The sequence below is a fragment of the Tachysurus vachellii genome, chromosome 26 (assembly GCF_030014155.1).
Source record: "Tachysurus vachellii isolate PV-2020 chromosome 26, HZAU_Pvac_v1, whole genome shotgun sequence".
Taxonomy (NCBI): domain Eukaryota; kingdom Metazoa; phylum Chordata; class Actinopteri; order Siluriformes; family Bagridae; genus Tachysurus; species Tachysurus vachellii.
In genome coordinates, this window is record NC_083485.1 from 4,257,320 (window position 1) to 4,270,943 (window position 13,624).

General features: G+C 39.0%; 1 protein-coding gene across 1 annotated transcript; it reads left to right on the top strand.

Annotated features, from left to right (window-relative positions):
- The first annotated feature begins 11,196 nt into the window (after window positions 1-11,196).
- Window positions 11,197-13,547, top strand: prkrip1 (PRKR interacting protein 1). Its single transcript, XM_060862900.1, has 6 exons — window positions 11,197-11,352; window positions 11,491-11,569; window positions 12,300-12,400; window positions 12,558-12,643; window positions 13,064-13,128; window positions 13,217-13,547. Exons 1-6 carry the CDS (start codon window positions 11,227-11,229, stop codon window positions 13,336-13,338), a joined length of 579 nt encoding a protein of 192 aa, XP_060718883.1. The 5' UTR covers window positions 11,197-11,226; the 3' UTR covers window positions 13,339-13,547.
- The last annotated feature ends 77 nt before the right edge of the window (window positions 13,548-13,624 follow it).

A 13,624-nucleotide genomic window follows, 5' to 3' on the forward strand; every position in this document is an offset into this window, starting at 1 on the left:
TTTCAGTGCATCCAAAGCTCATTTTTGTCCTATGTATGTCCTTTTTCTCACAAGTGAATTGCATTTTAAAAAAGGTACTGAATTGTAGCTTTTCTTGCTATAGGAGTGGAAGTCTTACGTGTACATCTTTTAGTTTTTAGTGTGTCCTTTACTGTCTATCTTTTAACAGGGAATGTGAATGTAAACTTTATAGCATTGCTCTTAAAGCTAACTAATGGTACAAGACTGGCCCTTGATGTACAATTGTGTTTTAAAGGTACATTACCGTGTAAAAGAGACACACTAAGGAATGGTTCAGTTTAGTAATAGATGTATTCTTAAACGATGATATTTTTCCCAAGTAAATTCAGTCCTAACGTTTTTATTATTTATTCATTCAGTGTCATGCATATGCATTGAGAGTGTTGGTCCCAAGCTTTGCACATGACGTATGTCGCAGGATATGTTTGTTATGCTGTCTCAAGTTTGGGTCTGTTTCATGAGATAGGGACAGATTCATTAACCAAAATTGATTACAGCTTTCCAAATAAATTGGGGCAAGCCACAAAAATGAATGTGTGTTCCCGCATTATTCAGACTGGAAGTCATGTCAAAGAAGGCAGAATCAATTTATTTATGGAAATCCTGTTTAAAAATGGAGCGCCTTGCGTCATCTTGAAATGCTGCTTCTTTGTTGTGACTAATCTGACTGGTTTTAATTCCAGGCCTGGAATATTTCATAGCCATGTGGAAAGTATCGATAAGTAGATGATAGACACCAAATTGTCCTTGTTTTGGCAATATAGTGTGTATAATTTGAGTCACATGTTTTTACAACATTTACAGTGTACTGTAGCATCTCTGTTTAGCTTTTATTGTTAAACTTTTCTATTTAGCTTTACTATCAAGAAGTCAAGACAAGAGATACAAGAGAGATATTTTGCCTTGTACTTCAGTGCTGTGAAATTCTCCATTCTGATTGTCCAGAAGCTTATTATAAAAGTATAACAAACTACGCGGGGGCACGGTGGCTTAGTGGTTAGCACGTTCGCTTCACACCTCCACACCTCACAACTCCTCCTTGTGTGTGTGGAGTTTGCATGTTCTCCCCGTGCCTCGGGGGTTTCCTCCGTGTACTCCGGTTTCCTTCCCCGGTCCAAAATCATGCATGGTAGGTTGATTGGCATCTCTGGAAAATTGTCCATAGTGTGTGAGTGCGTGAGTGAATGAGAGTGTGTGTGTGTGCCCTGCGATGGGTCGGCACTCCGTCCAGGGTGTATCCTGCCTTGATGACCGATGACGCCTGAGATGACGCCCGTGACCCGAGGTAGTTCGGATAAGCGGTAGAAAATGAATGAATGAATGAATGAACAAACTACGCCTAATAATAAACAGGTTAATAATGAGCCAGTACATGACAAAATACAAACCTTTAGTCACTGATGTAGTGAACATTTCTGTATTAAAAATGTATTTTTAACAATCAAGCGTATTTTTGTAGTAGACAATTAATGTAGACAATTTGTGGGAAACTCTTAAAGGACAAGCTTCTTTTTATTCACTTTATAAAAAATCGATGGGATGATTGGATACAGCTGCTACTCTCGACTACCTTGATTTATGTATTTTCAATCACGTTAAATGTAATTATAGATAGGCTAAAATCTTTGGCTAAAAGCTGTGGATATTGCAAAATATAAATTTTAGGAGAATTTCTTGAGTTGATATTGCACCAGTTGATATTCCAAAGCTCAAGTATAACCTTTAACGCATTAAAAGATTTGTCCTTGCCAATGAGTTCCTTATTTCATTGCCGCTACAGCAACAGCCAGCAGTATCTAGAGATATAATTAATGTTTTATTTATATGTTTAAAATGCTCAGCACTGGGCTTAAGAAAATTGTCATTCTGGTGATACAAACTCAAGCTCAAGGAAACAAACTTCTTTTGTCTGTGTTGATGCCAGATGTGCACAAAAGATTGAAGAAAACATAATTCAAATGCCATGTTCAACGGGAAGATGACGGTCTTTGATGTTGGTGGGAAATTATTTGGGTTAAGATTATAAATGCTTAACCTAAACAACATCTGGTCAGTGGTGTTCCGTTGATGAATGGAGTAGTGTGGATGAACAGAAGCAGATGGGCTTGTGATGGACTGGTGTTCATCCAGGGTGGATTCCTGTCTCACACCCTGTGTTCTCTGGATTTATCCTGACAAGAGATAAAGTGGTTACTGAAAGTCAGTGAGAGAAACAGATGGCCTTCAGTGAGTAACTGTATACGTATAGAGTGCTTCTATAATGTAGGTGTAGGTGTAGCTGAGAAAACGGCCAGAGTCTAGCTAGTAGGTAGTGTTACCACTGAGGATACGTACAAAATTCTACAGAAAAGACAGTCTGATGCTTAAACTACAGACACTTGGCCATAAACATATACTAAGACTAACCTGAGCATAACTTTATATATATTATTCCACATCACAGTTTATTAACAAACGAAGTTCGAAGTGGAAGTTCTGAGGTTTGAGAGATTTAAAGAATAAAGTATAATACTGGTAGACACGGGCAAGAATAAAAAGGTTACACAATTTATTCAAGTCAAGTCAAGAAGCTTTTATTGTCATTTCAACCATATATAGCTGTTGCAGTACACAGTGAAATGAGACGACGTTTCTCCAGGATCATGGTGCTACATAAAACAAAGACAGGGCTAAAGACTTGTAAGTAGTCTTAGCTACATAAAGTGCAACTGTGCAACCTGGTGCAAACAGTGCAGGACAAGACAAACAAGACAGTGCAGGACAAAAGGCAGTGCAGACACAAAGTTACAAGACAATACAAAAAGTACAAAAAATGCAATACACAAAAGACAATAAACAGTAAACAGTAACAGAAACAGCGCCGACCGACCAGCGTATATACTGTATGTGAATACTGAATGTTCAAACAATATTTCGTGCAGTAACATCAGAATAAACAGAATAAAACAGGTCCTAAACATTCTAATATATAGAATTGTGCAAAAAACAGCAAATGACTGAAATATTGTATAGTATGTGCGAAATGGCTGAGATATTGTACAATATGTGCAAAAACGGCTGAAATGTTGGACAGTTTGTGCAAAAACAGCAGAAAAAGTGTGCAAAACAGCATGTAACATTTTGATGGATGTAAGCAGCATGTAAACAGGTTGATGTGTCAGTGTGTGTGTTTGGTGTGGGTCTGTGCAGTCCATACAGATGATGTGTGTGTATGTTGTGCTCAATACAGTACAGTTCAGTTATTGAGAAGTCTGATGGCTTGTGGGAAGAAACTGTTACACAGTCTGGTCGTGAGGGCCTGAATGCTTCGGTACCTCTTTCCTGACGGCAGGAGGGTGAAGAGTGTGTGTGAGGGGTGTGTGGGGTCATCCACAATGCTGGACTTATTGTGCTCAGCTGCGCAGCAGGACCCAACACTCCACATGTAGCATGAGAGATGAAGGGCCACGATCATTGATTACATCAAGATTTTATAGACAGAACTCATGAAAAGAAGATATGTAAAAGCAAAACATCATCAATCATTGGCTCAAAATTACCGCATGCTCATCTCCTAAGCTAATCTGACCAGGCCAAGATCTTCTAGAAGGCCTACTAGAAGATTTACTGGATGTTGTTTATGGACAACTCGTCTCCAGTCCCTACTGCCCATGTCATAATCTTAACAAAACAACTGATGACAATGTCAGTCTCTGGTCATGACGCATACAGGGTACAAGCATAGAAGGAAAAAGGCTTATGAACATCTTTAGATTAGAAATTTCCACCACAGGTGTAAGAGGAATAAACGACCTATAATACAGGATTTGTTGTTATAGGAACAAATTCCACTCCACTCCACTTCCACACATGCTCAGTCATGTTTTATTCCCTACGTTTCTACTACAGACCAATTTAGACCCCACCCTGTCTAGAGAATTTCCTAGACATTACTTGTCTTGGATAGAATCAACCCATAGGGTCAGGCGGGGTTTACGTCTGCCATAAACGCGACCCTATATGTATATTAGTTAAGCCTTGGATTGGTTCAGGTTCTCAGCAGTGTCTCATGTTCTAACATGAATTATCACCATGTAAATCAATGTTTGATTTACCACTTTGCCATAGAGAGAGAGAGAGAGAGTGTCCAAGTGTCATCTGATTTCTATGACAGAAACGGTTGTAAAAATCCATGTCAATGTCTTGTTACAATAATGCCTCCAGGATCAGACCCGAGTGTAGCTGGTTGTAAAATAAACACGATAACAGCAGAATTCCCAAAAACCAACAGTGCATATCTGTGCCTGGTGAAAATCCAGGCTTGTTGCTGCTCCTTCATTTTGTATGTTATCTAACAACACCGTGGATAACCGATGCTGTGTGGAAAGAGGAGCTGAAACGATGCCACATTTTTTACGGTTTTGCATAAGAATGTCGTGTAAAAAAAAAAAAAGAACAGAGGTGTCGGCTCGTCGAGAGAAAACCTTTGAAGAATGTCAAACAGCGTGTGTCTTGAGGAGAACCACCCCCTGCTGTCTTGTGTTGCATTTCAATAGCCCTGGCTTGACGCAGCAAAGCTTCGGTCGTGTGAAAGTGAATGGTGAATGTAAATGAGGTGAGAGCTGCTATACATCAGGGATTTTTGAGGGAATATCGATTCGTATGCCACACATAAGCCTACGTGCTTGTGTTTTAGAAAACACCATGGGAGTTACACCATAATCATTTCCAGTTCAATTGATATTGTTTAGGCTGCTGTAAACTGGGACAAATTCCAGGATTATGAATGCATGATGGGATTTGTCAGCATACCAAAGACAATGGTTATCATCGTTCTTCTGTAATTGAAGCTGAAGTATTTTTTTTTTAAGAAATTATGCCTAATATTGGATTACAAAATGTTGCATTAATTGAAAGTTCCGATAAGAAAAAAGACTTCTCACTTTACTTTGTGATAATTTGTAATATCTGTACCAAGAAGCTGCTCAATGAATAATCATGTTCATCAGCACCTACGCTTAAGATCTTCCCTGTTCATTTTATTATACCAACAGGAAAACGGATTCTTTCTGGAGCTCAATTTTAAGCATTTCCTCTATACGTCGGAGCTGATCTTTCTATAAGGCAGAACCTTTATTGCAGTTCATTTTCTGCTTGACGTGATGCTCTCAGAAGGAAGATGAGGAGATATGACCCCATCCTCCCCCACCTCATGCTCCAGGCTGTTTGTGAACTGGCCAGCTGAACCCCCAGACGAAGGCCAATCTAGTACAGGAAGAACACAGCAGGTTTTTTTTTTTGAGGTCCAATGGCTTTGGATGGCAGGAGCTGTTTATCTTCTTCAAGTAGTTCTGCATGCAAACGAGTCCACGATGTTGGTAATGTGAGCCAGCTCTGGCCAGCGGTACCCTGTAACTGATCTCAATCGTTCACATGGATCCGTTACTCAAAAAGACATTGTATCTGAAGAACTAAAAATCTTATAATAATAAGACTGAATCTTCTTCGATTTGCAGTGTGTTTTTTTATTTTTTATATGAACCCATGACATCGATCTATTATATTTAGAGTATTTAACATAAAGAAATATATTTAATATCAGTACTTTATCAGTAATTTAAAAAAATATTTTTTTTCTGAAGAAGCATTAAATCAGAATTTTCCCAAAAGAATTAGACAATTTTCTGACAAAATATGACTTAATTTAATTATTATATATGTTATTATAATAAAGTGGAGTTGAGTTCTCTACTCTGATTGGTTAATTTTCTATAACTATAGCTCTATAGACTGTAATACAAACCACAGGTTTATACCTATACAGTATATATATATATATATATATATATATATATATATATATATATATATCCTTGTTTTAAAATGTTCCGTTTCTGTAGCAACAGCCGATCTACATGGACGTTTTGGGGAAGTCGTGGCCTAATGGTTAGAGAGTCTGACTCCTAACCCTAAGGTTGTGGGTTTGAGTCTCGGGCCGGTCGCAACTGAGGTGCCCTTGAGCAAGGCACCGAAACCCCCCCAACTGCTCCCCGGGCGCCGCAGCATAAATGGCTGCCCACTGCTCCGTGTGTGTGTTCACTGCTGTGTGTGTGCACTTTGGATGGGTTAAATGCAGAGAACGAATTCTGAGTATGGGTCACCGTACTTAGCCGTATGTCACGTCACTTTCACTTTCACATAATCTGAATGCAATAATAAAAAGGTTCAAATCATTTAGCAGAAACTATATCTATAATTTTTAATATGTTGAAGTTTTCTGTAAGACCTTCATGTACTGTAACCTTTATGTAAGGAGTGTCAGCACTTTTGTCAGGAGCAGAGGAAAAGAGAGTCAGGAGCAGAGGAAAAGAGAAGACTGGTGAAGGAACAAAGGTTAACAGCTGTTCTAACTTGTTTTGTTCCACAACATTAAAGGGTATAAACAGATAGTAAATACAACGTGATGTTCTTTGATCATTCACTCTTTATTGTAATTAACTAGAATAAAACACTCACTGAGGATCAATGGCATTAATTAATATAGTTAATAAAGTATCGTAATAAAGTATAATTAATAAATTAGAACAGATTTGGTAATGACCTCTATTTTTGCCATCTTCTGCAAGAATTTAAATATACACCTAATCTAATTTTATTTAAGAGTTCCTTGTGGAATAAATGCTAACGAATTGCTGGCACGTTCCTTTAAACCATCTTTACAGAGGCATTTATTAAACAAGGAACCACGCACAGGTTTCCTCATGAGTGCTCTGTAATAATTACTACCATGTCAATAATTAATATTCATTTACTCCATGGCATAAGCAGCTGATGCTAATAGAGTCCGCTGATTGATCGACTTGCCCTCGGGTTCCTCTGAGTCTGGGTTTAATATTCCTGTTCTAATCCCTCACCCCCAGTCATGTTGGAAAACCCACCGCATTTACAAACGTTCAAAGATGGATGGACTCTATTAAAACAGATCGCTTCCCTCTTTTTCACGTCAAGTCAAGGCCATAGAGTCATACACATATGGGTTTGATGTTCGGTTAGAAGTCTCGACCTCGTTTGTGGCCTTTCGGAGCATTTCTTTTCTCTGCACGCTCAAGATCTGTCCCAAACAAGAAATGATGCAGCTTGTACTTTTGGTTCTGCTCCAATTTCCATTAATTGAAAGACATATTGACACAACAATTAAAAGGAACTGAATCATCAAGTGCAATATAACCAAATCCACAGATTTTGGACTTCAAGACTTCACACTGAGCTAATGCACATGAGCTGATTGAATAGAACTCCAGTCAACACAAGCTCTACTGGCAGGAAGCGGAAGTTCACGCTAGGTGTTTCGATTAACCAGCTCATAATAGCCGATGGTTGAACCGATTTCTGACAGAAAATATAAAATAAAGAAAAAACTTGAGAAATAAAATAGCAAAATGACCAACATTATTATACTTTTTATTCAGTTTGTTTCTTTGCATATATGTCATGCTGTGATACAGGATGTGCATCCAATTAATCAACAATAAACAAACAAGCCTGTGTAAATTGCGATACTTGAGATGCAAGTACACAAACTATTAATTTTATTTTATTTTATTATATTTTATTTTGAAAAAAGGATCAAGCAGGCAGCACCAAATAAGAAATATCTGTGATCAACAATGTGGAAAACTGAAAAACATGGCAAACATAACAAAATAGTGCTCAGGCTATTATAAATTTTTTTTTTTTATAAATTTGCAGCAAAAGAAAACAACAACAGATTAAAAATAGAGGAACTAATTAAGGCCTAACAACAAACAGGTAACAGACCAATGACAGGATAGGGACAGAGTCAAGGGCAAGAAAACGGTTAATGATTGAAAAATAGAAATGTATGACACGTCACCTGAGAGTCCGATTAGTTCAGTTAGTCCAAGTCATGCAAATGGATTTAAGGATGTTGTACTAGGAGGGAAGGGATAAGTCCATGGACACTCAGTAAACAGTGGTCCAATAAAACTGTTAGGAAGTAAAATTGTCCTTGACTGAAAACTCTGGTACAGGAGCAGTCAGAAACAAAACAGTCAAAGTTTCCCAGTGTCAAAAGTTTCCTCTCAAGATTTTTTCCTTGTGTCATCTTGGGAGTTTTTCCTTGCCTCTGTCGCCTCTGGCTTGCTCATTAGAGATCTAATCTACAGCCAGATTTCAGCAAAACTGTTTTGTAACAATGTCTTACTTTTAAAATACTTTGTGTGATGAAATCAAAACTGCATTTCTCAGGGCAGGGTTTGAGGCTGAGAGAAGTTCATTACATCTATATCTTAAAGTTTTTTTTTTTCATTTGCTGTTTAGAAGAATTAGGCTTTGAGCCTTTCCCTGCTGTCAAGGGAATGACGAAAGATTGGATGGAGGAGAGAACTTGAGGTGACATTATTGTGTGTGTGAGACAAGCTGGGGTCTGATATAACCCCTGGGATTATACAAGAGCCTTTGGAGGGCTCTTTCTGCCGCAGCTCCATCACAGCCAGGCTCTGGACATCAAGTTTATGTATCACATCATATCACTCATCTCAATAGGTCTCTGTGCTAATCTGTTTCCTGGCTATGTGAGCATCTTATTATGTAACGAGGCACCGCTCGCCGTGCATTACCTCATTGTTTGTGTCACAAGATGGAATCGTGCGGACAGGATGGGAATGTTGACCGCATGAAGGGCTTCGAGCAAACTGAAGAACCCAAAGACGTTTGAGTCACACTCAATGTGTGGTTGGCTGGCAAGAAATATTAGGACCTAAACGGCTGTTAATCAACACGCACACAACTTGCTCGGACAGGATTTGACTCTTAACGTGCACGCATGTGCACTCGTGTGAATCTACACACATGCGGTGCCTGGATGAAGAACATGTAGAGGCATGCAAGGTCACAAAAAACAGAAATCCAGAAACCACGGTGATGTTTACATATATATACAGCTGTAAAAACAGCACTTTCATTTTCATCACCAAGGCATGGTGTTTAAATATAAATATATATACGTATATATGTATACAAGCACAAGAAAAGCTTCGGCAGAGTCATGGAAACAGACTGCACTCAAACGTCCTCCTCTGCATGAATACTTTCCCATCTCAGAAAAGTTACAGCTTTACATCCTACTGTAAAAACAGCCTTGAAACTTGATACACCTTTGTCAAAGATTGAGACATGAAGATATGGACTTATGGTTTAAATCCATATAAAGTGGATCAGAGTACATGAGCTACAAGCTAATCTTTCTTAGGTTCTGTAGTATCGAGTGGACTGCAGTAGAAACTGCAGTGATGCACAAAGAGTCAAGAGTGATGGTGTTATATATCCTCATATATATTCACCCCCACTGCCCAAGACTCATCCCATTAACTTGAACTTTAGGGTCAGCAGGCCATTAAACATTAACAGGATTATGGATTGTTTTGCTGTGATGGGATTTGCACATGCAGGAGGTGTGTGTGTGTGTGTGTGTGTGTGTGTGTGTGTGTGTGTGTGTGTGTGTGTGTGAGAGAGAGAGAGAGATCTCTGCAGCACAGGTCTGTTTCATTAATTCAGGGGCTGAGGGACCACAGCTCCCTTAAACAGCATTATGTTTCACGGTGGTGTATGTGTGTGTGACGAAGCGACGGTGCTCCTTTCTCACGTTAATAGTTGACTCTGTGTGACAGGCATTTCAATGCTTTTCACTTAGGCGTAGCATTCCTTTTCCTAGGCGGTGCACAGAAGAAGAAAAAAGACAGAAAGAAAACAAAAAGGAAAAAAAAAAAATCTAATGTCACCTGGGGCAACAGTGTCTGTTTGCTGCATACACAATGAAATGCTTACAGCATGCGAGTGGAATGTAAGCATAATAAGCAATCATATGGGAAAGTGTGGGTGAGGTGTGTGTGTGTGTGTGTGTGTGTGTGTGTGAGTGTATGTGTGTGTTTCCCAGGTGATGAATGCAGAGTCCTCGAGAAAACGTGTATAGAGTATAGTCAGAGAGATACTGACTCCACCTAAGGGAAGACAATCGATCAGGGAGCTCACATAGTAGCAACTACAAGCAATGTTTGACTACGTTTAGCGTCAATTGTGTGACGATATTTACATTTACATTTACAGCATTTGGCAGACACCTTTATCCAGAGCCACGTACAGAAGTGCATAGATATCATCTATGTTACGCTGCTCTTCATCTAGTGGACAGCTTATATCTTATATAGTTCATACACCTGAAGCAAAAATAACAACGATCATACACACCTGGGCCAAGCAGCAATAAGTACTCTAGTCTAACACAAATATATTATGTGCAGGTCTATTTTATCTTCTGATAAATATGGTGTTAATTGAATAACATTTGTAGACATGAAGAAGAGCATAGCTAAAAAAAAAAAACGAACGTTGTGTGACGTGACCCGACACAAGCTGAAGGTTTTTTCCCCTATTATAGCAGCACAAGTTGAAGTGTTTTATTTCTTACAGCACTTTGCTAAAACTAGCTAGCTAATTTTCATTTCTGGCATTTAGCAAACACCCTTTTCCAGAGTGACTTACAATTTTATTTCAATTTATACAACTGAGCAATTGAGGGTTAAGGGCCTTGCTCTGGGGACCAGCAGTGGCATCTTGGTGGATTTGGGATTTGAACTCATGACCTTCGGATCAGTAGTCCAACACCTTTAAACACCAGGCTATCACATCCCATAATCCCATAATTTTATTGTGGAGCTAGTCAACTTATGCTAGTCAACTTATGCTAGTCAACTTATGCGAACATGACTGAACGTATTCATGAAAAGTGAAATGCAGAATAAATTTTTTTGATACACCTTAAAAAACAAAACAAAAAAAAAAACTTTTTTGTTTGTTCTTTTGTTTGTAAACCACATTAACACTATTAACATTAATAGTGTTATCACCAACTTTGGTCACTTGAGGTTCACTTTGCCATAACTCCACAACAGAAACAGTGGGAAATGAAGCTTAATAATAAAGTATAAGAAATTATTCATTCACAGCCAGAAAGGACGGGTATTTATAAGGGAACTGGAGATATATCCATAAATATATATATATTTGTGGATTTAGACGTGAGGTGTTTTTTTTTTTTTGAGTAGATATGTGAAGTGCAGCGCTCAACTTGTCCGCTAGGTGACACTGTGCTCATCTCGTTTCTCGGATTTATTTTAGTAAGCCGAAGAAGACGGACAAACGGTAAACATGGCGGCGTCTGAGAAAGACTCTAAACCGGGGAAACCTCCAAAGAAGGACTCACAGCCTTTAATCATTGCTAAAACGCCTGCAGAGGAGCAGCGGCTCAAACTGGAGAAGTTAATGCGCAACCCGGTGAGTTTTAATCCTCACCTGATTAGCCACATGCTAGCTGATTAGCTCAGGACATAAACATCAAAGTTAGTTAGCGGTTTGGGAGGCAACCGACATTAGAAACGCACTGACACAACAAGGTGTGATGATGTTTCACAGGATAAACCGGCTACGATACCGGAAAGACCGAAAGAATGGACTCCGCGCGCGGCCCCGGAGTTCGTGCGTGACGTCATGGGTAGGTCCACGCGCGCTGTTCAGTGATTGGCTGACTGATTTATCCCTGAACGATATAACCGAAGATATCGGTATCACGATATCGATCGAATAATAAAGAAAATAATAGTAACATTACAGTAACAGGGCTCTCAAGTTTTGAAGACAGGCAAGAGTGACATATTTTAAATGACTTACTCTGTGCTCAAAGTGATGCTCGCAGCTCCAGTGGTTTTCTCTGTGGGTGAACGAGGATGAACAAATCCAGGATTTGCTCTTTTTTCCATTGGTTGTTGCGTTAAATCTTACCCAGATACAATTGTGCTATTTTCTGATTGGATATTGTGTAGCCTCTTTTTTTTGATTGGCTGATAAGTGTCAGGCTCGACTAAGAGCTCCAGGGGAGACGCGCTTGATTCCTGCCCGGGACCATAGAGACAGCGGTGCGGACTGATACATTTTGGGCGCTGCGGCTTATTAAATACATGATAAATAGTCAAAATGTTTTTCTGCGTGAGAAATACGGTGTGTGGCGGGAGAGCGTGAGAAAAGACCGACATGAGTGACTGTCACGCTCAATGCGTGACACTTGAGAGCCCTGCAGTAAATATGTTTCTCATAAGATTTGTACACAATTCTATTTAAAAAAAAATTAAAGTACGTACTTAAAGAAAACTACTTCAGGGTTCTATCGGCACGTTATCGGTTTCAAGGCCGATCGATAATCGTGACGTTATCCGTTAACACTACAGGCTCCAGTGCCGGAGCGGGCAGCGGTGAATTCCACGTCTACAGACACTTGAGGCGGCGAGAGTATCAGAGACAAGACTTTCTGGACCGGATGTCTGAGAAGGTATCGGCTTCGTGAGGAGAACTGCACACGTGAAACATCACCCATTCTTATAACATTTCTAGTAAAGACGTCGTTACCTCTGGGATCACACAAAACCTTTGTTTTGGGAGTGTTTACTGCCTGGGAATGTAACAGATATATTATTCTTTCACCTCAGCAAAAGATGGATGAAGAATATCTGGAGAAAGTGAAGGAGAACCAGCATGCTGCTGAGGAGAGGACAGCCAAACGCAGGAAGAAGAGGTGCGTTGTTTATCGTTTTAACTTAAGGGGTGAAAAAAAAACTATTAGTGTTAATGAGATTATTATTATTATTATTATTATTATTATTATTAATAACAATTCAATGACTGTTGTTGATGATTATTATTATTGTTATTGTTTTTATTATTATGTCATTTATTTATTTATTTTATAATTTTTTTTAACGCCGAAATCCTAGTTTGCTCTGCCAGGTTCTGATGGTTAATGGATAAAAATATACAAAAAAAAGGGACTATAACGTACAAAAAGCAGAAAAAAGGGAAAGTGAGCCGATATATGAATAGTTTAAAAGCACAATACAGGATTTATTTTTTAAAAACTGGTAGTAATAATGGATTAGCGAATATCAAAAAGTAATGTTTTTTTTTTTAAAGATGCTTTCCTGCTTTTCTTGTTTAGGGAGAAGATCAAACAGAAAAAGATGATGGCCAAGAAAGCCAAACAGGAGAGCAAGAACCAAGCAGGTATGACCAGCTATTTTTACACGATCTCATATTTTATACTTTTAAACCTCCACAGACTGATCATAACCTGACCAATATGTCTCCTCAGAGCCTGATAAAGAGGAGGAGGAGGAATCCTCGGAGAGCGAGAAAGAGGACGAGGATGAAGAGGAAAAGAATGACCGTGACGACGATGCTGAGGAGCCCAGCTTTGTCATGGGCAAGAGGTGACTCCTGAAGAAGCTTCTCAGGAAAGCACCATGGTCCTGAATCCCAGAAGAGAAAACTTCAAACACCCAAAAACACACAGACCTTTCTGGAGAACCTGCTGCATACTGTGTGCTTGTTTTGTTGTATTTCTAGAATGTTTTTTTTTTTTCCCCTTGAACTGTACATACTATATTTTTTAATAAACATCACAAAACCAACAGTTGATCTTATTCCCTTTTTTGTTAGCGTGATTTGTTTTCTTTCCGAGAGAAAACTGATGTCTGAAAGGCCCAATTTTCAGCTCTCT

Excerpts from the sequence above, each read along its gene's own strand:
- prkrip1 (XM_060862900.1), top strand. The coding sequence starts at position 11,227 with ATGGCGGCGTCTGAGAAAGACTCTAAACCGGGGAAACCTCCAAAGAAG. Across the intron at positions 11,570-12,299 it reads GTTCGTGCGTGACGTCATGG|GCTCCAGTGCCGGAGCGGGC; the intron begins GTAGGTCCACGC and ends TTAACACTACAG. Across the intron at positions 12,644-13,063 it reads GCCAAACGCAGGAAGAAGAG|GGAGAAGATCAAACAGAAAA; the intron begins GTGCGTTGTTTA and ends TTTCTTGTTTAG.